This window comes from Pleurodeles waltl, chromosome 2_2, assembly GCF_031143425.1.
Source record: "Pleurodeles waltl isolate 20211129_DDA chromosome 2_2, aPleWal1.hap1.20221129, whole genome shotgun sequence".
Taxonomy (NCBI): Eukaryota; Metazoa; Chordata; class Amphibia; order Caudata; family Salamandridae; genus Pleurodeles; species Pleurodeles waltl.
In genome coordinates, this window is record NC_090439.1 from 734,538,027 (window position 1) to 734,562,313 (window position 24,287).

General features: G+C 41.2%; 1 protein-coding gene across 17 annotated transcripts in view; it reads right to left on the reverse strand.

Moving 5' to 3' along the window:
- EYA1 (EYA transcriptional coactivator and phosphatase 1) overlaps positions 1 to 24,287 on the reverse strand; it is a 218,611-nt gene that overhangs the window by 14,036 nt on the left and 180,288 nt on the right. For all 17 annotated transcript variants that reach the window (XM_069220343.1, XM_069220342.1, XM_069220330.1 and 14 more), the window contains one exon: positions 5,538 to 5,638. In XM_069220343.1, the coding sequence (XP_069076444.1) occupies positions 5,538 to 5,638 (101 nt within the window). The remainder of the gene's footprint in view (positions 1 to 5,537; positions 5,639 to 24,287) is intronic.

A 24,287-nucleotide genomic window follows, 5' to 3' on the forward strand; every position in this document is an offset into this window, starting at 1 on the left:
GCTATAAACCCTGCGTTTGGGGAAAAGCAGGATAACAACTTGTATTATTTTTGTCACATGGGCTTAACACGAGTAAATGTTCTTCAGGTTTCAGCAAAGTGTGTAGCATCCAGCAGATACACCGCAGCATTGAGTAGGTACAATTCTAGCTCGGTTAAAGATAACTTGGCCACCCGACTCCCACAACGCCTACATGATCGTCCGGATTTTCATCTGTTTCGTGCAACCCTTTTAGTTTTGATCTATGAACTTGAACATTCTATGAAAAGCAAGCTAACTGTGAAAAACACTCAAAACATGATTCTCACTTGCTCGACAACTTTCTCCCTCCATCTGCATGTGTGGTTTTACTTTAAATGTACGGGGCAGTCCATCAGTGTAGGAAGTTGGCTCTGTATGTGCTATTTCAAAGTAAGGAATAGCATGCACAGAGTTCAAGGGTTCCCCTTAGAGGTAAAATAGTGGTAAAAATAGATAATACTAATGCTCTATTTTGTGGTAGTGTGGTCGAGCAGTAGGCTTATCCAAGGAGTAGTGTTAAGCATTTGTTGTACATACACAAGACAATAAATGAGGTACACACACTCAGAGACAAATCCAGCCAATAGGTTTTTATATAGAAAAATATCTTTTCTTAGTTTATTTTAAGAACCACAGGTTCAAATTCTACATGTAATATCTCATTCGAAAGGTATTGCAGGTAAGTACTTTAGGAACTTCAAATCATCAAAATTGCATGTATACTTTTCAAGTTATTGACAAATAGCTGTTTTAAAAGTGGACACAGTGCAATTTTCACAGTTCCTGGGGGAGGTAAGTTTTTGTTAGTTTTACCAGGTAAGTAGGACACTTACAGGGTTCAGTTCTTGGTCCAAGGTAGCCCACCGTTGGGGGTTCAGAGCAACCCCAAAGTCACCACACCAGCAGCTCAGGGCCGGTCAGGTGCAGAGTTCAAAGTGGTGCCCAAAACACATAGGCTAGAATGGAGAGAAGGGGGTGCCCCGGTTCCGGTCTGCTTGCAGGTAAGTACCCGCGTCTTCGGAGGGCAGACCAGGGGGGTTTTGTAGGGCACCGGGGGGGACACAAGCCCACACAGAAATTTCACCCTCAGCGGCGCGGGGGCGGCCGGGTGCAGTGTAGAAACAAGCGTCGGGTTCGCAATGTTAGTCTATGAGAGATCTCGGGATCTCTTCAGCGCTGCAGGCAGGCAAGGGGGGGATTCCTCGGGGAAACCTCCACTTGGGTAAGGGAGAGGGACTCCTGGGGGTCACTTCTCCGGTGAAAGTCCGGTCCTTCGGGTCCTGGGGGCTGCGGATGCAGGGTCTCTCCCAGGCGTCGGGACTTTAGGTTCAAGGAGTCGCGGTCAGGGGAAGCCTCGGGATTCCCTCTGCAGGCGGTGCTGTGGGGGCTCAGGGGGGACAGGTTTTGGTACTCACAGTATCAGAGTAGTCCTGGGGTCCCTCCTGAGGCGTCGGATCTCCACCAGCCGAGTCGGGGTCGCCGGGTGCAGTGTTGCAAGTCTCACGCTTCTTGCGGGGAGCTTGCAGGGTTCTTTAAAGCTGCTGGAAACAAAGTTGCAGCTTTTCTTGGAGCAGGTCCGCTGTCCTCGGGAGTTTCTTGTCTTTTCGAAGCAGGGGCAGTCCTCAGAGGATGTCGAGGTCGCTGGTCCCTTCGGAAGGCGTCGCTGGAGCAGGATCTTTGGAAGGCAGGAGACAGGCCGGTGAGTTTCTGGAGCCAAGGCAGTTGTGGTCTTCTGGTCTTCCGCTGCAGGGGTTTTCAGCTGGGCAGTCCTTCTTCTTGTTGCAGGAATCTAATTTTCTAGGGTTCAGGGTAGCCCTTAAATACTAAATTTAAGGGCGTGTTTAGGTCTGGGGGGTTAGTAGCCAATGGCTACTAGCCCTGAGGGTGGGTACACCCTCTTTGTGCCTCCTCCCAAGGGGAGGGGGTCACAATCCTAACCCTATTGGGGGAATCCTCCATCTGCAAGATGGAGGATTTCTAAAAGTTGGAGTCACTTCAGCTCAGGACACCTTAGGGGCTGTCCTGACTGGCCAGTGACTCCTCCTTGTTGCTTTCTTTGTTCCCTCCAGCCTTGCCGCCAAAAGTGGGGGCCGTGGCCGGAGGGGGCGGGCAACTCCACTAAGCTGCAGTGCCCTGCTGGGCTGTGACAAAGGGGTGAGCCTTTGAGGCTCACCGCCAGGTGTTACAGCTCCTGCCTGGGGGAGGTGTTCGCATCTCCACCCAGTGCAGGCTTTGTTACTGGCCTCAGAGTGACAAAGGCACTCTCCCCATGGGGCCAGCAACATGTCTCTGGTGTGGCAGGCAGCCTACACAGACAGTCGGTTAAGTTTCAGGGGGCACCTCTAAGGTGCCCTCTGGGGTGTGTTTTGCAATAAAATGTACACTGGCATCAGTGTGCATTTATTGTGCTGAGAAGTTTGATACCAAACTTCCCAGTTTTCAGTGTAGCCATTATGGTGCTGTGGAGTTCGTGTAAAACAGACTCCCAGACCATATACTCTTATGGCTACCCTGCACTTACAATGTCTAAGGTTTTGTTTAGACACTGTAGGGGCACAGTGCTCATGCACTGGTACCCTCACCTATGGTATAGTGCACCCTGCCTTAGGGCTGTAAGGCCTGCTAGAGGGGTGTCTTACCTATACTGCATAGGCAGTGAGAGGCTGGCATGGCACCCTGAGGGGAGTGCCATGTCGACTTACTCATTTTGTTCTCACTAGCACACACAGGCTTGTAAGCAGTGTGTCTGTGCTGAGTGAGGGGTCTCTAGGGTGGCATAAGACATGCTGCAGCCCTTAGAGACCTTCCTTGGCATCAGGGCCCTTGGTACTAGAAGTACCAGTTACAAGGGACTTATCTGAATGCCAGGGTGTGCCAATTGTGGATACAATGGTACATTTTAGGTGAAGGAACACTGGTGCTGGGGCCTGGTTAGCAGGGTCCCAGCACTCTTCTCAGTCAAGTCAGCATCAGTATCAGGCAAAAAGTGGGGGGTAACTGCAACAGGGAGCCATTTCTTTACAATCAGTGAAGAAAATTATGCTGAGTACCTCTTATTCGAAATACACTCCAAGTACAAACCAAGTTCTATCACTTACTTAAAACAGTTATGTTTAATTAAATGCGATGCAAAATTCCTAATCCACAAAGCAAGTTGTGGCCAATTTTCACAACAATGCTATCTGGTTAAGAGTTCGTATTGGAAATGCTGATACTTCCCCATGAAGGGTACAATGAAAAATTTTCACATTTTAATATCACATTTGCTGCAAATGGAGAGAGGTCAATACCAACGCTATGTGACACTAACTTTTTTAGGTCAGCTGGATTTACATCTGTCAGTGACCTGCCTAACTGGATAGTGTCATGTATCACTCATTGTGTGAGTAAAGGTAGTTAGATGCAGAATTTGCAGCTGCATTGTGCATAATTTGGAACTGTTTAACATCACACTTAAATCACACATTGAATGCTGATGCGGGTACTTTGGGAAACAATTTACACACATAATCTGCAATAGAGCACAATGCAGTGTCAGATATGCATAGGAAGCTGAAAGAAACTCTTCAGTACACTACTGTGGAAGGTTTAGACTGATTCAGAAAAATAAAACAGCAAACAATTGCAAGTTAATGTTTAAAAATCAAACTAAACTTTATAAGTACATACAACGAATATTTAAATACATGCATCTCTGCCCACGCCATAAACACAGGAGAAACTAGCCATAGTGATATAATTGGATGGGCCACACAAACGTCAATGAAGCAAGAAGAACTAAAATAACAGCAAAGAAAAAGAAGGCCGCAGTCACACTTTAGATCGTTTGCACTACTGCTACAACAGACAAGCGAGACCGCAAGATCCTGAAGTATCCCCCGGGAAAACTGAAAGATGTTGATAAACACATTATTTTCTGCGTTCCAAATGTTGTGCTAAAGACTACATATATACTACTGTATAAAAAGTGACAACAACCCCATTATGAGTGGCCTCTTCTTTCTGATGGGGTCGGTAACCCAAGCCCTACTCGAATTAGGGGATTCACAGGACTACCACAGAACGGTTTTGTTTTACCTTTACTCCCTGCTAACTCAGCTGTCCACCAAAGATATTGGTATTAGTAATTCTGGGGGTGAAGGAGAAGACTAACTAGGGTCAAATGAGGGCATAATGAAGGCCAAACTGTCTTCCCTGTTACCACTTGTACAGTTATCTTCCCATATATAGGCATTTTCAGTCTATGAGAATCACAGAAAAGGAAAGCAATTGAGACATTGATCCAGTGAATGTCTCCGATTTCATGAAGTCAAAAAGTTAAAGAGCTGATATCAAGGCATAATTGTGTGGAGTGTGTATGGACAGTGACTGCTATTTCTTCATATGCATAGTGAAGCTATTTTACTCCGGTAAGACAACAAACCTAACATATTGTGGTCATTATATCCTATGGAACTCGTAATACGGCTGGTGGTATATCCGTCACTTTACCGTCACTTTTGGGACGGATTAACACCTCCTCCAAAGTTGTAATAACCGCCTATGTGTCATAAGTTTCCTCCTATGGTTTGCATACTTTGTAAAGTACTGACTATGTAACATGAAGTGTGTTGCACACTCATGCTCACCCCGGAAACCAATCTGTTCTTTCTGTTTGTTGGAATTACTTCATGTATGTTCCCATGGTGGGAGTCACACCTGAAAAATGTTTTTAGTATCCACACAGTTCCAACTTTGTAGGTGTTGGAAACATTTTACACAACCACTGCATGCTCCTTCCCTACGATCACCTTCATTTTATTCCCACCTCATACTACATACATTACTGCAAATAATCGGTCATGTGACTGGATTTCCAATGAAGTAGGTGATACTTGAAATCGAAAAAAAAGTTCAAATTGTAATTTTGGGAATCAGACTTTGGAAATTCAAAAGCCAAATTCATATTTTTGCACACCTGCGTTGAACTGTTGTGTATAAAAGGCTTGCAAATTGGACTCACAGTGCCCTGTTTCACTATGTGGTACTCTTTGAATTGTTTCTTCCCAAATTCAACACCTACGTCCTCCTACAGCTAAAATACCTTCTGACATGTTTTTTTTTTTTTAAATAAAAAATATGTCAGTGATCCGTTCTTAGTAAATCAAATGCATATCAACATTATCAAGGCAGTCAACACAAAGGAAGTGTCTGTCAACTGTATTATAAAGCATTTTGCATACATCAAGTAAAAATAATCAAAAGCAACAAAAAGATACATGGGAAATAAAAACGTAAGCCCGCCTTCACTCAAGCACAGTCAGCTTTGAGCTCATCAAGCCACTAAAATGTAAGATGCTGATATGTCTCTGAGATATCTACAATAGAAATGTATATGGAAAATATATATAGAATTCATTTTAGTCAAGACTATTTGAATATTTTTGGTGACTGCATTTTTATGATGAGTGACTTGACCGTGTACAGCCCACTTCATAACTAAAGTAAGACAACTTAAGACAAGAAAAAACAATTACCTTTTTTGCTCCCTGTTCTTCTTCCACCCCATCACCTATAACAACGTAAACCACTTTTCTTCCAAATCTTTGAATTATTCGTTCAAAGCAACTTTCCTTTCCTGAAAAGAAATGTGACAATTTAAAAGGACAACCCATTTCACTGGTAAAAAACTTTGTTGATGACTATAATGTGTACATGATTATTGGCTTCTTCAGTTCAGGTACCCTCATTGCAAAATTCACTATCTCTCTTGCCTTGACTTATTGTTGTACTAGGGATAACTATACCACATATCTGTTCCTTGGTAATTGATTGCTTCTCACCACACTCATTCATTTCATAATTGGACAACACATATTTAAAACAGAGATTGTGTGATGTATTACATAGCATGGTAAAAAGTTTTGTTGAACAAGCATGCAATTTCAATTTTGTTTGATAGCAACCCATTAAGCACGAATCCTATAAACATTTGCTGTACAAAGCTGTGGCAAGGTCCATCATTGATTTGTATGTCCCATGTTGGTACAATTTGTAATTAGTTTTTTGGTATAGCATTCCCTACTGCAATTCTGCCATTTCTAAGCACTGTAAATAAGATATGTTACTATGACATACTCATGGTATTCAATTTACCTACCTTTGGGAGAATGGACACTTGGGCTGGCCTTGCTGGGATGCAAACTCCAACTTTCTGATAACCGCTTTGCTCCAGGAGCCGAGGTTCAGCACATTGAGCTACACCTACAGCTTAATTTGCTCTCCTTGGATAGGCTGCTCTATGTTTCCCTTAACTCGATGCCTCTATTTGGAAAGATGTGTTTTAAGTTGGAATGTAGTGAGAACTTCATGAAACTTTCCATCACTCTACACTTCTGCTGATTCCAAGCAGGTTATGTTATGGCAGAGCATAAGGAACGACCCTCCCTTGGAATGGCATGGCCTTCTTCAGCACTAGACAGCCAGTTAATGGACACACTAAGGGCCAGATGTCTCAAGCTCTTTTACCAGACACAAACAGCCTATTGGGTCGTTTGCAAATGGTAAAAAGCTTTTTGCCATGTACCATTTCTATTTTGCGAGTAAGTATCCTGTCACTGACTCACAAAATAGGGGTTGTGACTCCTATTAAGAAGAGGCATGCCAAGGGCGTCCCTTAGTATCATAGAGTCACAGGGCCATGCATGATTGTTTTGTGACCATGAATGCAAGCACCAAACAATCGCAGTTAACCTATTTGCAAACGGAGAGGGTCCCTAAAAGACCCCTTCCCCTTTGTAAAAGGTGGTGCAAACATGTTTTCAGAGCTGTCAGTGGTCCCAGGGACCACTGCCTACTCTGAATAAATGAAATTGAAAATGTTTCATTTTTATTTTTCCTTAAAGAAAATGGGCTGCATTTTTAAAAAATTGCTTTATTTAAAAAGTAGTCACAGACACGGGGTCTGCTGACATGAGCAGATCACCATCCCTGTGAGTGTAGCCATTCCCAAATCAGTCTCAGATTGCGACCTGCCTCATGAATATAAATGAAGCAGGTCTCTTGCGGCCTATTTGGGAATCGCAAAGTGTTAAATACACTGTTGTACATAGCAGTTTGCGATTTCCTAATAGTGAATCGCAAATATTCACTCTTAGGAAATCACAAACCTTAAGCTACATACATCTGGCCCTTGGTGAACATCTTAGCATTCTATAAGTAGGCATCCACTGCAGTGTGTGGGCATCTGAAACTTAGGCACAACGCTATACAGAAGGAATTGGTAACATGAGCCGTTCCTTAGGCATGTGTTCATTGTTCAAGTACACATTAGTTTGGCCACTTATATGAGTACAACCGAAGTAATAAGCTTTATACTGGCTTTTAAAGGGTGGGTATGTTTCCCAATCTTCCACTTTGTTGTTTAGTGGAATGTGATTGCCAACTCATTCCATTTGCTGCATAACGTTTATTAAGGATACATCCACTGTTTGCAATCAGTTGAGACTATACATACGTCCTTTTAAGTGTCAGTTCAGCACCCGCCAACGTACAACTGTACTGTTTGGCAGCTACCCTCAGCTGACAATATGTCAATACACACTATGAGATAGGGGTTTTCACTCATTTTACTGGGACATTCATAGCTACCTCTTCTATAGTAAACAGCAACAATGGGTGACAGTTAGTGAATCCTTCTCTTTATCTAGACCTCGTTGCATGAACAATGGCCCTATCTATCCTACCTTAAAAAATGAAAAGCCACACACACTGTTTAGTAATGCCTGCTATTTAATAAGCATGAATCTGAAAGTGCATGATCACAAGTTGTACTTGATTTCTCACTACAGTTAAAGTAAACTTTGCATTCCACTGGTGTCATCTAAATACAGGGCACGTAGTCCTCAATTTGTTGCTCTTAATTTGTGAATGGCATCACCCTTAGTCTCACAACACCATATGGGAATAATCTTAATCATGAAAAGAATGTGTGTTCATCAACTTTCATTGGTTGGCCAGCCTTTTCATGTAGTGCTTGAGCGAGAGAACGAGTGAATGCACCAAAACACAAACGTGGGTAAGTAGAAAGGTCGAATTCAAAAATGAAAAGGCTAGAAACTTTAACAGGTTACCTGCTATTGATACTCTAGCATGAAACACGCAGAAAGGTACACAAGTCTGAGTAATTTATTGTGACCTTTTGGTTTCAAATAACCCTGACATATAGTGCACTGCACTCACATATCACTGCAAACCACTGTATGCACTGGCATATGTGCTCTAAGGAGCCTTCACTGTTACTTGAGGGGATTGCAGACCCTGTGTTAAAGCTGAATACTTTGATGGAAATTCTCTAGGAATGTAATCAGTAGAGGGGTTCAGAATATGTGTCAGGGAATCACTTGTTCCTAAGCCCATTCATACTACATACCTACATGGATGTTGTAATATTCTTAGGCGCTTTGGTCAGAAACTAGTGGTGGCACCCAGAGGAGCTCCTAACCCTTTGCCAAAGACGAGCCTGTGCTGTCTGGTCACAGATATAGCTAAGATGGGGCAATGCTGTGTGCTATGATGCGTCCTCCGATGCCCATCATAGCAGGACAAGAAGGTCAGCAGTATTCACTAACAAAGAGGATCTCACACTGCTCCTCTCATTAACTGAAGAGCACTGGAAGACATACATATAATGTACATCTACTGTAAAGAACAGCTTTGTAAACAATGGGTACCAAGCACGTATCTGATGATACTCAGCAGCGTCATCAGATTTATTTTTACATACTCTAGTGTGCCAATAATATGTAGGTCAGTTGTATTGTTCTGTACTGCAGCATTTATATAGCATTTTTTACCGCTACATAAGGCACTAAAGCACTTGCTTACATGAGTAGCAAGCTACACCAAGTAGGAAGTGTGGTTGGAATGATGCTGGTTTTGATCCTCTGTGGGAAGTATTTCCAGCTGTGAGTGATGACCACTGAGGCTCGGTTATCGTGTTATGAGACACAGTGCATAGCAGCGTGTTGGACGATGCAGTGTGAGAGATAGACATGCAGCTTTATAGTTTTCACTATGCTGGTGGCTTTAAACAGCTCTGCAGGTACCTTTATGGTGTTTCATATGATAAAGTGTGCTTAGCTGGTTACTGCATTGGGGTGTTGCTTTGCCTGTAAGCCCAGAATAGTGACAGTATCTTTCTTCAAGATGTCAAACCATGTGATTGTATGATGGGACAACGAATGCTGGAACCAGACATGCCTGAACAACGCGGTCGGAACAACAACCATGTTGTTTCCATGCATGCCTTTATCACGCATGCTTTTACAATTACTTTTCATTGTAAAAGCATGCCTAGTAAAGGCATGTGTGGGAATGGCATGTGTGGTTCTAGCATGCCACCCCACCACCCATCCTAAAAACAATACAACCCTGACCCCCCACCCCAGCCCTAACACACTACTACCCTGCCGCATCCCTAAAAACAAAACTAACCGGCCCCCCACCCGGCCCCTAAAAACAAAATTAACCTGACCCCCAACCCCTAAAACCAAAACTACCCCAACCCCGGCCCTTAAAAACCAAACTACCCCGACTCCCACCCCTAAAAACTACCCCAACCCTGTCCCAGCCCCACTTACCTACCCTGACCCCCACACCTAAAAAACAAACTACCCACGGCCCTACTAACCAAACTATCCCCACCCCTAAAAATTAACCCCCAACCCTGCCCTAGCCCCACTTACCTGACCGCTTCTCTCCCAATGCATTCTCCCTTTTTCTCTGCCTTAACCACGCATATGCGTTGTTCAGAACATGCGTGGTTAAGGCAGGGAAAAAGGGAGTCATTGTTCATGCAAGCATGCTTACACTTGCGTTGTTAACGTATGCATTGTTCCGGACTCGTTCCAGACGTTTCCCCACAATGTCTGTGTGTGAAAATACATCTGAGCCAGTTAAGGTGTCTAGAAAATGCAACATTTTAGTTGTCTATTAGCAGTGTGTGTTTGACAATGTAGATCAGCGAATTTTTGTCCTAGCTGCAATTTACAGCACAGAAGGCTTCGGAAAAGCGATAATTTCTTTGAGCCTTGTCATAGCAAGGCTGGGTTTATACTTTATTAATGAACTGCAATATGTACATGCAACGTTTGGACAGCTGGAACATATGCAATGGTATTCATGCTAAGCAGCCAATAATCTCGTGCATATTTCACCGATTTCCTAAGAAAAACTAAAACAAAAGTGACTGGCACATAAAAGAGCATCTTCGGCATAGTGGCAATTATTGAAATCATGGCACAAAAAAATTCTTCACAGTTTCCTCACAACCAAACACTTACCATCTTTATAGAGAGGGGGTCCCGATTTGTGGAAATTACAACTATTTTCACAAACTGTACCGAAATATTACAAATTTTAACTAGGAGGATACCACTTGGGGTTTCTTACGTGGTAAAATTAGTTTAGTCAGGAGGCCCTTGGCCTGGTAGCCAGTGCAATTTGGCTCATCAATCTAAACGTCTCACTACTAATACATGCAAAAGAGTTATGCGGTTATTTCATTTCAGGGCAACTTTTGGTGCCGAGAAAACAGCATTGTTGTGTAAAGTTTTCGACAATATTTCAACATCGCAGCAAATAAAAGCGTCCTTTAAGAGCTTGTTTCCCACAGTTATTGGTACTGTGGTTATGAATAAATACGACACCAGTGGGACATTACAGCTAATTGCCAGTAGAATAAAATACAATAGAAGTTAAAAGACGAGCCGATAATCGTTGCATCTTAGAATAGAATTGCTTAGACGTTAAAGTAATGTATGCATTCCAGTGCAACTTTCTATATTCTTCGATCAGCAGATGTATTGATATATATATATATATATATATATATGTGTGTGTGTATATATAATATAATTATATATATATTATATTATATTATATATTATATATAACATGATGTAATATTATATTACATATAATATAATATTAATAATATAAATATAAATAAACGATAAATGCTATATTATGTATTATAATATTACATATTATAATATATTATATTATAATATATATTATTATATAATATATATATATTATATTATATATAGTATATATTATATGTGATAATATAATATATTATATATAATAAAATATTAATAATGAAATACAAATATTATAAATAAATTATACATGATATAATATATATATGTGTGTATATAATATATTATAAATAATATAAATAATATATTAAATATAATATATTATAAATAATATATTATAAATACTATATAATACTAATAATATAATATATTGTATATAATAGTATATATTATATATTCTAATAAATATTATATTATAATGTATTTTATTATATTATAATATATATATATATATTATATATATTATATTATGTATTATATATTATATATATTATATATAAATATATAAGATATATATGTATTGATTTATATATCTATCTATCTATCTATCTATCTATCTATATATATGTATATATATATAGATAGACATAGAGATTGATATTTGATATACATTCGTTCATCAGCAGATGTATTGGTGCATCTAAGAAAAAGACTGGACCCCCGCTGCAGGGGCTAGAAGTTCAGTCAAAGTCCATCAAATCAATCACCAGTGACAGATTCCAGAGTAGGTATCATCTCATGCTTTGAACGATCATGGGATCAACTTCTAGCCATCACCACATCGCAACAGATAAAGATGCAGCACACACTGGATGCCATAGTATGTTTCCTTGACTGATCTGCCATCCACATTAATAGATTACCCATGTTTTGCAAAATGATCTCTTTTACAATTATCACAGGATGGTTAGCATCTTTCAAAGGCTGTTTGTGTTGATCATACATTCTGACTTCGCCCATCAGTGGTAGAGTTAGAAGATACTTGCATGATCGGAAGAAAAAAACACTACAACATGTGAAGAATAATCCCTCTTTTATAGTGACCATAAGCATTTCTACAGAAACAAACTCACAAGAACAAGTAGACAGAAAGTGCAATACAAGACTTAGAGGGCAATTCCTTAGATAATTCGGGCCTCATCTGCACAGTGAAGATCTTTGCAGAACTAGTTCTGAGGCAAGATAAAAACACCCATAAATGAATGAAATAGGAACTATGGGTACAAACTGTCTCTTTGCCTAGAACAGCAATGTAGTTGCACTTGTCCTAGATCCGGGATGTGGAGGTATGCTCTGACGGAAGACAATGCACAAGGTCTTTGTTCGTGAATGTGTATCTTATAACCTGAGGAATGCAGTTGTAGTTATCACAGCTGCATAGCAAGCCTAGTAATGAATATACAAAAGCGAGACTATTATCAATTTCCTGCTGATTAGTTTGCCTTCATCCTCCTGTTTTCTGAACCAATTTTTGTTGGCTTTTAGGACTCTGCATACTTTACCACTGTTAACCAGTGCTTAAGTGCTTGTGCTCTGTCCCTAGTGTAACATTGGCTTCCACCCTGTTGGCATATTTAATTTACTTGTAAGTCTGTAGTGAATGGTACTACATGTGCCCAGGGCCTTTAAATTAAAGGCTACTAGTGGGCAGCACTGATTGTGCCACCCACTTATGTAGCCTTAGAAATGTATCAGGCCTGCCATTGCAGCCTGTGTGTGCAGGTTTAATCTGAGATTTTGCCTTTTGCCAGGCCTAAACCTTCCTTTTTAGTAAATATATGTCACCCCTAGGGTAGCCCCTAAACAGCATACAGGGCATGGTGCAGTGCATTTAAAAATTTGAACATGTAGTTTTCAGAAAATTCTACATTTAGAAAGTTGGCATTTTCCGCTCCCATTTTGTGCCTGTAGTCTGTATCCCAGATCACATGTGTAGGTGTAGCAGGCAGCTGGTCTTTTGGTATTGCTCCCAGAAAGCGAGACAAAGGGGGAAAATGTGTTGGCAGTATGGTCCATCTCTGACTTGATGGGGGGCGGCGGTGTCACCTACCACACTTGCACATCACAAAGACTCTCCCTCAGCATCCTCACAAAGGATTTCATGCTAGTGTTTTATGCCTCCAGAAAAGCTGGGGCCAGGGCAGGGAAGCAAGAAGTTCCAGACACCTCTGTAGGGGAAGGACTCTAGAAACAGCTCTCACTTCAAAGCTAGCACCATGTATAAATATTGGCAGATCTCAGACCCTCAGAGGCAACTCTTCAGTACACCCTGGACCCGTGGAAGACTCAGAAGGACTGCTATGCTGCAAGACGAACTGCTACTCAGCTCCCCTGCTACTATGCTGTCCTGCCGCCTGAGTGAGAAGGGCTGAGTCTGCACCCTGAACTCAAAGGGCCAGTTGGCTGGCCTCCTAATCAGTGCCTCAGGGACAGAAAAAACTCCAACCACCTCAAAACATGCACCAGAACTCTGGCTGCTGTGAGCCCTACCCCCCAGTGTTGCCATCCCAATCCTGGAACTTTGAAAGTGGACTTGAAGGTTCTTTGCCAGCACAGCGGTACTCTGATGGAGCACAATGCATCACGATGGAGCACGATGCATTACCTCGCACCTTTATGTTGGAAATGCTGCTGCATCCCCAACACAGGACCCTGCAGCTGTTTGGAACCGCCACTGCATAATGTATCCTCGATACAGGACCCTGCATCACAGCCCATATCTCCTTCAAATGACCACTGCATGATGCGTTGTCAATGCATGACATTACATCGCAGCCTGTAGCTCACTGGAACTGCCACTGTGCAACGCATGCTTAATGTGGGACCTTGCTATGCTCCGCAAACAGGATTTCAGGTACTTTGTTCAGAGGGTCTAACTTGGGCCCTGTATCTGGCCTGTGTTCCATCTTGGTCTGCCTGAACTTGGGAACTTTGTCCCAGCCTGGCATGATCAGATATCCCCAGTTGACACTTTTGTTCCGGCCTGGCGTGACCAAATAACCACAGTTGGCACTTTGTACATTTAGGTACCTTTTTTAACTGAATCTTTAAAATCGCATGTCTCTGGTTCTGCTGGTTGGATTTTTGTCATTTTGGTGTCAAATAATTTATGTTTTACTATATTTTTCTAAGTTGATGTGTGATATCTTCTAGTGATGTGTTTCCACTTTATCACTGTTTGAAGTGCTGCATAAATGCGTTACAAATAGCCTCTAAGTTAAGCCTGACTGTGATGTACCGAAATACCACACGGTTAGGCAGAGGTTAATTTTGTGTCTGCTTGTGTTTCATCCCAACAACAATTGTGGTTGTTGCTTGAATAGAGTTTCATCCCCCACAAACATTAGCCCAATTTCCTACAGTAGGCCTCTGTCAGAGTAGACTGGTACCTGAAAACAAAAGGACAACTCTTACTGGGAAGGTTCTCAGCATTTTGGGGAAGGAAGATTTTGTTTCCATCTTGTAGAAGGAAACTTAGACAAATATTGTCAAGAAATGGCCATATGTAGCAAGAGGGCAGTCCCGTACCTGCAATGTACACATACATAGATAATGACTCGGATGAACGATGGTTGCTTTGTACATCATTTAAATGAATATAGATTGCCAGTAGGTCACAAATTATCAGATTGAAACTATTTCTCCAGTGGGAGGCTTATTTGCCTGATTTGCATCCAGTATTCCGATCAAGCACGCCATTTCCTTATGGCTGCAAATATGCATTTGCTCCTGCTGAGAAATAATGCTCCTGCTAATGTTTGTGGTAGCTCTTGAAGCTTTGGATTTTTTAAAAAGTTTTCTTCAGAACTCATCCAAAATATATACAAATGCACTGAATTAATCAATGTTTTGAGATCGCTATTTCTCCTCCGATTCTCTCTTATAAGAAGAGGCTAGCTTGTTCTTCTTTGCTGTAAAAACCTCAAAACATTTGTGCTGCAATATACAGTGAGCCACAAAACAAAGAGCATGATTATAGTCCTAACAAAATTATTGTCAAAATTGAAAATAAGGGCGAGCTATATGGTATGGGTTTTAAGAGGCGTATTTGCTGCCCGACTGCTTGGAACACATAATGGAGACAACTGCAATTGCAGTTTATTTTATACTCTCCTGCCTCTGGGACACATTCAGCATATTCTACTACATTTTTCTATGTGTATCCTCCAGCATCTAGGCGATATAACCCCATTGTTGGGATTTTGCCACACGTGAGTGATTTAGAACTGAATGTGTACGTGTCCTTAGTAATCTTCTTGAGAACGAAGCTCTATTGGATCACCTGGCAGGCTTCAGGACATAGACACAGCAGAACTGGTTAAGCTGGGACCAGGCATCACGCTCACGTCCCCAAAAACCTTTACACCAGCACAAGATTTTATTTATGAATAGATTTGTTTCATGGGTACCACCACAGGCAAAAAAATTCAGATTACGATATTATTTCATTCAAACTGCCATTCCATAAGAGTCTTGTGACAAAACTCATCTCTTTTATCATTCTCAACTTTCACAACAAGAATTAGTCCTTTCATAAATTTGGGGTTGAATTACTTCAATTCCTCAAATATATCTTAACAAAATACTACTGTAAAGCTCAGGGGAAGGACACTCCACTTAAACCCACTCCGGCATAGAAGGAGGGTCGGGTACCAAATAAGTCATGTGCTGATGGCATTACAATTCATTTGTACATATCCTTAAATGTCCTACATATGTTTAAGTTTTTTTTTAAAGTACTTTGTGGACTTGGAGCACTTGGTGCTAAGATTAAGAAATGCTGGGCTAGATGTTTCAAGCTCCTGGTATGCATTTCTTAAACAGCAAATTTTCAGAAATCGCTACTTAAGAAATGCACAATGGGATGTATGAAAATCGTGATTCAGTAATAGCGATTTCTTCGAATTTGCAATCGCTATTAGTGAATCGCAAGTGGGGAATGGGACTCCATTCAGTCCTATGGGCCTACAGGCCCATACGTGCAAATGGTTTTGCATTTCCAAACTTGAAAATTCATGTTAGGAATTCGCAAATAAGGTAATGCAAATCCCAGGGTGCTGGGGGACTAAGGCCCCTTTTGATGCACCCCAAAAAAATATTTGTGGACATGTAAAGTGCACAATGCCCTTTTAAAAAGCATTTTTAATGCATTTTTAAAAATCGCACATGCTTACCACAAACCTTCAATTCGTGGTAATTGCATTTCCCAAATGCCAAATTTGCATTTAGGAAATACCTGATACTTGTGCACTGGTAATCGCAAATAGGTATTCCCTATTTGCAATTCCCTATTTAGGGAATCGCAATTTGTGATTCCCTAAATGGAGTCGCAATTTCAGGGAATCGCTATTTTAGCAATTCATGAAATTGCACTACGAATGCCTTTCATACATTCTGAAAGGCGATTTTGCATTCGCAAATGGTGGAATTTCACGATTCGCATCGTTTGTGAATGCTAAATCCTTTGTTACACCTAGGCCGTGAAGTGTTCCCTAGCATTGTTTTTTATCACAGTTCTACTTCATATAATGAAAGACACTTCTTTGGGAAATTCAGGAAGACAAGGTGGTGACGGTGAGTATGCTACTAGGCATCACCCACATGAGTTTACACTGCCTTGTCGTCATGAAGTATTCACTTCACCAAAATGTTAATTCAGAAAACAAATTCAGAGGAAAAACTGCAGGTTGTATTTGTAATTTCATACATAAAATCCCTTTCAATTAAATCTCATTTAAATAAAACAACACAGAGATAATTTTCTCATACTATGTTGGTTTATCTGTTTACTTTCTCAAATGAAACACTGCTATTTCAAGTTTCAGACTGTTGTGAAATCCAGCCATGTGTTTTACCTCACACAGGGTTCATTTTATTGACACAACCAATATACATCTGACTCAAGACAAGGACATAACAGATGAATCTAAAATTCACTCCTTCCTTTATTATGAGTCACTGTAGAAACATCAGAGCACGTATGTTGTGTTCATGTTCCAAAAGTTCCAACAGGTGATGTACAGCATGGTTTTGCGCTCTTTTGAATTTGGAAATTGATTTTCTTGAGTAGGCCAACATAGAGGATTTTGCAATAATGAAGTAGGTCTTAGTCACAGTGAGTACTAAAGCAGTTTTGTGAGAAAGCAAAATGAAATAAGAAAGCCTCCAAGCAGAATTATGTGGTGTAATTCAGATATTGAGGTAGCACTTATTTGGATTTTGAGGATGACATGCTATCAATCGTTATGCCAAGTTTTTCATTTTTTATCTCTTGATGTTGGTGTGATTTCAGGGATTCATGCTAAATCATAATCAGTGGAGTATTGGATTGACAGGCGTACAATTAGGATTTCTATTTCCTTGCTGTTTAGGCACAACTCATTTTTCTGTTCTGGGGTGAATGCACTTTAGGCAATCCAACTCAGTCAGAAGGATGCCATAGTCATCTTAAAGTTTGTGATAGAGTTGGTGTCATTCATGTGCCTATAATAGCCATTAGTGTGGGAGTCCATGATGTTTGAAACTGGAGAATTGGTTCCAGCGCCTTGGGGTAACATGATGTTACAAATCTGATAATAAAAAGACCCAGCTTGAGCAATTAGGTACAGTGATGGTGAAAGGGGTTAAACCAATAAAATACTGTGTTGCTGAGGGATGGCAAATGTGACAGGCTGTGGAAGAGACAGTGGTCAATGGTATCAAATGTGGCAGAGGTGTAATAAAATCAGGCATGGGATATGTCCAAGTTCCCGATAGTGAGTAGTCCTTCATTGATATTCAGTAGTATTGGCTCTGTGTTGCTGAAAGGTTTTAAATTAATTTGATAGTTGCTGAGAAAGCTGTTCAAGTATGAGGATAGATGTGAAGTGACGGTAGCTGTAGGGGTCTTTGCACATCAAGATATGACTGAAAAAAGGAAAGTAGCTAGAAAGGATGTCAGGGATCAGTGAACGTTTCTTTAGGATAGATTTATTGTTAGTGTGCTTGTGAGCTAAGGGTGTATCCTCTCTAGAGGTTAGACTGGGTATGAGAAGCAACATTGCAGTGAGACCCAGGTTATCCACATTAGCATTAAGATGCATCCCATAACATGAAGACATTTTTGAAGGACCTCAGAATTTTTTCTCATGTTATCTTCAGTGATTGAGGGAACACAAGAGATGTATAGAATAGATGGTTTCTGGTGTTTGTATCCATGCTATAATCTGTAGTGTGGTGGCAGTTATGTTTTCTATTGAGGCAGTAATTGTGCTGGTGAAGTAGTAAATTAGTTTATTGTAAGGTTTTATTGAGAGCATCATGAGCTTGGTGGTATTCTATTGGACAACTTAGTCTTAGAGCAAGGAATTAACTATTAGTTATACTGCCTGTCAGGAAGAAGAAAGTCAGTGTGTCTGGATTTTCTCTGGTGTTTCTAAATGGGGATCTTGTTAATCAAGAACGCAAGATGTTCCTACCACAATAAAAATGTCCTCTCTAAAGGGTCCCATTGCTTGTAAAAACGATTATGAGGGTGTTATAAATATATGTTTTCAAATTGACTGCATCTAAATGACGTTTTTGTGTTGTTATATTGCCTCATTTTGGAGAAGGAGAAAAAATATGTTATCCAGCAGTGAGTAGATGTTTAGTTGCTCGACCGTGGGCAAAGAGTGACTTAGTGCTGACTTGTTCTGAAATGTATTGGCTACGTCACTATCCTTGTTAATGTGATAACAGCATGAAGAAATCATGTTCCAATCAACGTCAGCCAAAACTGGGACAAAACATAATGCCACTGCAACTCTCCATTTTGGTATGGCAGCAAACGCGTGAGACATAACGCATGGCCTCATCTCATGGTTGTCAATGCTTCACATTATGAAATGCCTGGCAAAGGCAGCTGTTTAAAGCTTGGTGGATTGCCATCGATATTAATTCTTGAGCAGTTAGAACTCTGACTTCGCCAAGGCACATGCGTGATGCTTTTCAAAAATATGTTTTTGTTATTAAAACAAATATTTTTATTTCGTGGCTCTTGGTTTTAACACGAAGTTTAAAACAGCTAAATGTTGTGCCAAAAATGTAGATGTTCTGATAGAAACAATTCAAGCATGCAGTCAAGTACGTTTAAAACAGTAATGCTAAGAGAATAATATGTTTGACAAGCTCTGAAAATGTTTGCCTTGTTGTTGTTTCAAGTAATTAACTTCTGTCCATATTTCCATTCTTTGACAGCAATTTCCTTTCATAACCAAAGCAAAATGAAACACCTGTGCATCATGATTTATACTGTAATATTCACGACAGTAACATATATGTTCATTATAAAAACAGATTTATACGTTCCAGCCAAGAAGCCTTTATTATTAAACAATATAATTTTCTATATTTTTCGAAAACAAGTCGTGAATTTTGTTCCCATTAACCCGCTCTGTAACTCCCCAAAACTCATACGTGAAGAAGTGTGCATTTAGAAATATTCATCAAAACAAATGAAAACAAATTCACTTGTGAACATTAAACCCAGTTTAGAGAGTGGATAATGTGCCGCCTTCTAGGTCAGAGCTCTAATGTAAATAATTCCGATAAACGTACTTGTACAGCTTTGTAGCACTAACATTATAGCACAAGGCGTTAGTGTTTCATTTAGATGTCATCAATGAAGTTATATGAGATGTCATCAGTAACTCATCTATAAGGCCATTTAACATATCATATAGGTATATTTCATTGGCTTTTAGGTTTTTGTCGCCATAACTTCACTTTTACAGTGTTTGGTCAGTGAATTTGTAAGGATTTTTTTTAGTTTACATTACTTTTTTTATTGACAGTTCCCTGCACCAGTACTGCCGCCATAGTTTCCTGTAGGGGTTAGTTATTGGGCCTGCCAGATTAACTGAATTTACGCGAAACCAAGGAAAGACACTTCTCATTTGAAAAATAATATTGGAAAACGTAGTTCAAAAATATGCTGCAATTGTTTTGTTTTTGAATATCGTTTTAATTTATTTAGCAAGGTTCAATACAACTACAGTATTCAACAAACTTCAATAAAGGCGGAGTACAGGACATTTACAAGTGCTACAGTAATTAAAGATACATTATAGACATTTGCGAAGTAACAGTGCTTGGGAGTGTTAGCAGTGCCATTAAGTTAATCCACTCCCCTTTTGTCCCAGGCCTTCACGACTCAAACATTTGGTCCCCATGTCCTCTTGAGTAGTTTTATGACTCTAGGTCTGGCACTTCATCTATCAGACCAAGCCCGTAGTAGCTGAGCCACCGTCCCCATATCCTGCGGAACTTCCTTGGACAACACCTGTTGGCCTATGTAACATTCTCTGCCGCCATGTAGAGGTCCATCCACCTCTTCCATTCTTGCAGGGTAGGTCTGTGACCCCCCAACTTCTTCGCTATATCTCGTTTTGCCACCACCTGGCCTAGTGCACTAAAAAGTAATTGGAAGCGTGAGACATCTATATCGTTCGGGATCCCTAGCAATGCACAGGCAGGTTCAGCTGGGAATGTTACCTCAAGCACTCTGCCCAGTTCACTCAGGATCGCCGTACAGTACTCCTGGATAAGAGGGCGATGCCATAGAGTGTGTAAAAAATCCCCTCTGTCAACCTTACATATCGGTGAAGCCGCCCTGTCCATCGTGTGCAGTTTAGCCCTGTCGTAGTACATGCTGTGGAGGATTTTATATTGGACTAAGCGTAACCAGGATTTGATGGCCACCTCTTTGGGATGAATGAGTGCCGCCTCCCAAATTATGTCATCTAGTTCACCTATGTCCCTCATACAGCAGTCCATGAGGTTTGTCAGATTATCGGGTATGGTATTATTCAGAGTTCGGTAGGTGAGCGATATGGCCCCCTTGGTGAGTTCCTCCTGTAATCCCCTCCCGTACAGTGGGGCATACTCCGAAATTTCACTGTTGAATAGACCTTCAGTGATCCAGGCATGTTTTAGTTGCACATATTTAAGGAATTGTGACATATGTAGTTGGTACCCAGAGCTGAGAGTCGTCAGCGACTTGATTTCTCCATTTTCCAGGATATCCCCAACAATGGAAATCCCAATCATGTCCCTTGCCTTAAAGTCCTGTAGTTTGTTAATTTCACTAAGCGATGAAGCCCTCCAGATCAGTGACGCCCTCATGAACCTCCGGGCCCATCCCATTCTTCGTGTCACTCTTTCCCAGACCACCAATGTCACTTAGGTGGTGGGGAGCTTACTCCGCGACCCTCTGGTTCCATATAGGTAGGAGTGCTTCACAAGAGTGCCCTACTCTAGTTTATATGTTGGGTGGTCTTGTGGTGCAAATATCCAGTTGTTGATCAGGATTAAGTGTGTCACCCAGTAGTAGGCCTCTATATCAGGAAAGGCTATTCCACTATTATAGGGGTTACCCTGCAGGGTTTTCAGTGCTATCCTTGGGTGTCTACCATGCCACAAGAAAGTTCTGACAATTCCCTCGATATGTATAAATATTTCTTTTGGCAGTGGGAAATATGTATTTTGCAAAACATATAGAAGGTGTGGCCCTGTAATCATCTTAAAAAGGGCTGCATGCCATAGGGGCAATAGTGGCAAATCTTTCCATCTATCTGTGTCGCTCTGGAATCTGGACACCACCCTCCCCAGATTGTGGCAATAACAGGTGTCGCTATTGGATGTTATGAAGATGCCCAGTTATTAGAAGCCAAGAGTGATCGTTAGGTCTGTCGGCAGAGGGGGCCATTCCTGTATCAGCCATGAAGAAAATATGGTAGATTTATCCCAATTTATTTTATAGCAGGAACACAGGCCATAGTTTTCCAATATGTGCAATAGCGTGGGGATGGTAGTTGAGGGTTCAGTAATGTATAACAGGATGTTGTGGGTGTATAGGGATATTTTTTCCCCTACGTCCTCTGTCTCTGTGGCTCAGAAGCCATGGACGTCTGGATGCAGCCTGATCTGGCACACTAGGGGATCCACTGTGAGAGGGGGAAAAAGGCATCCTTGTTGAGTCCCCTGGTTAATGGAGAACTCTGGGAATTGCACCCAGTCAATAAAACTGCTGCCTTTGGATCTCAATATGGAATTGATATCAAATGTCTGAATTTAGGTCCAAAGCCAAACTTGACTAACGTGCTTCCCAGGAAGGGCCAATGTACAGCATCAAACATTTTTTCAGCATCCAGTGACAGAATTATGTTGGGCGAAGTTCTGAGTGCCACCTCCAATTATGGGTGTGCCAGTTGGGTTGAACACCAAGGCATAAACCCAGACTGGTCTCTATGTATGTGGGGTGTTATGACATGCAGCAACGGTGTTGCCAGTACTTTGGCTAGGATTTTGACCTTAATATGAAGCAGTGATATTGGGTGGTAGGATGCACACCTATCACGTGCTTTCCCTCCCTTTAGTATAACTGTTATGGTGGCAGTGCGAATGTCTGGGGGTAGCATATCAGTCTGGTTTATATAGGTAAAAAGGTTTAGCAGATGGGGACCCAGGATGTCAAGGTATTGTTTGAAGAGCTCAGCGGGAATGCCTTTGGGCCCTGGGGTCTTCCTCATCTTAAGTTTAGAAACCGCAGTCTCGACCTCAGTGAGCCTTAAATCACCCTCAAGGGCCTCGATCTCAGCTGACATCAAAACAGGAGTTAAGGTGTTATTTAAATATTGAGTGATGGCTTCTTGGTCACTTGATGGGCAAGCCTCTTAGAGGGCTATATAGTAAGTTGCAAATGTCTGGGCTATCTGGGCATCTGTAGTGTGTGTAATTCCTGTATCATCCCTGATATCGCTGACCCATCTAGCCTCCAGTTCTTTTTTACTTATCCAGGCCAGAAGCTTCCAGGCCTTAACCCCTACTTCATATAATCTATGCAGGGTCATTAACCTTTGCTATCTAGCTGTGTCTTGGGTTAGGTCACGTCATTCTGTGTGCAAGCCCCCCAGGGTGAAGCCCCCTAGTTGCCACAGTAGAAGGGGATTCAGTGAGGCAATCCACTTCTCCTTTAACCTAAGGATCTGACGTTCTAGGTGCTCCTGCTCTGCCACTTCTTACCTCTTTCTTTGGACTACCAGATTTTGTGCCCTATACCTTAGGGCGTTTTTGTATGGTTCCCATAGTGCTATGTTTGAGTCGACTGAGCCCTCATTTTCCTCAAAATAGAGTTGAGTGTCAGCCCGAAGGCCCTTGTCCACTTCTTTGTTTCAAAGTTCCCTGCATTCAATTTCCACTCCTGACCTAGAGCATATATTGCAATATTTATTCATCCCAAATTACGGTGCAGTAAAGCTTCCTGCTATAACTGAAGTATATAATAATGCATAGTCTGTTTTTTAATTGCTTTACATATGCATACCTATTAAGCCAGTTGACGGAAGTGTTTCCACCTAAATGGCTTAATGGCTAATTCTATACCAGAAAAATAGATAAATGTACTGCACCACCAATGGATTTGAGCTTGCGATTGGCAAAGATGCAGCTGGATTAGATGCCCAATTCAGATATCCACTAAAATATACCTTTAAAGTCAAGTAATAAATGATCCATTACACACAGCATTACAATCTTTGCCAAAGGAGTAATTTCAACCCCAGATGTTATCCTGAGCTGCATTAAAAATCCTGACCAAAATAGCTCCAAATACACCCTGTTGCAAGCATTTGAACTATATTTGCATCTAATGGTCCACAAAGCAGATAGGAATAATCAGAATGAAGTCCCTGGATGCAGAAATTCCTGCAAGTGTAATAGATAAACTTTTAAAGTATTGCACTTTTAATTTAGCAGTAGTGATAAGCCTATGTCTGCCAATTACTGAGTTCAAAAATAGTTCGGTATCCAATGGACAACTTACTTACCTTTGGTAATGCCCTATCTGGTAGAGACAATATCCAGTTGCAGATTCCTTACCTTAGAATGTCCCCAGGCATCAGTCTGAATCCTGAGATTTTTCTCAACAGTACCCCTGCACACCGTTAGGTGGCATCAATCAGCTCTGCGTCCATCATCGGCGGCGTCCGCACCATTATGACGTTGCGTATCCTATATAGGTGCCATCCCGGTATGCTGATGTCAGTTTTTTTTCACGACTTTCCATGCCAGAAGCGCAGAGCCATGAAGAACACTGATCACTGGTGTGTCAAACCTAGGGCCCTGAAAGGAAGTCTCTATCCCTAGAAATCAGTTTACAGAGTAAGGAGGATGGGTGGGTCAGTAAGGAAGCTGCAACTAAATACTGTCTCTACCAGATAAGGCATTACCAAAGGTAAGTAACTTGTCCATCTGATAGAGACATCTAGATGCAGATTCCTTACCTTAGAATAGATACTTAAGCAATACCATCCCCTGAGGCGGGTC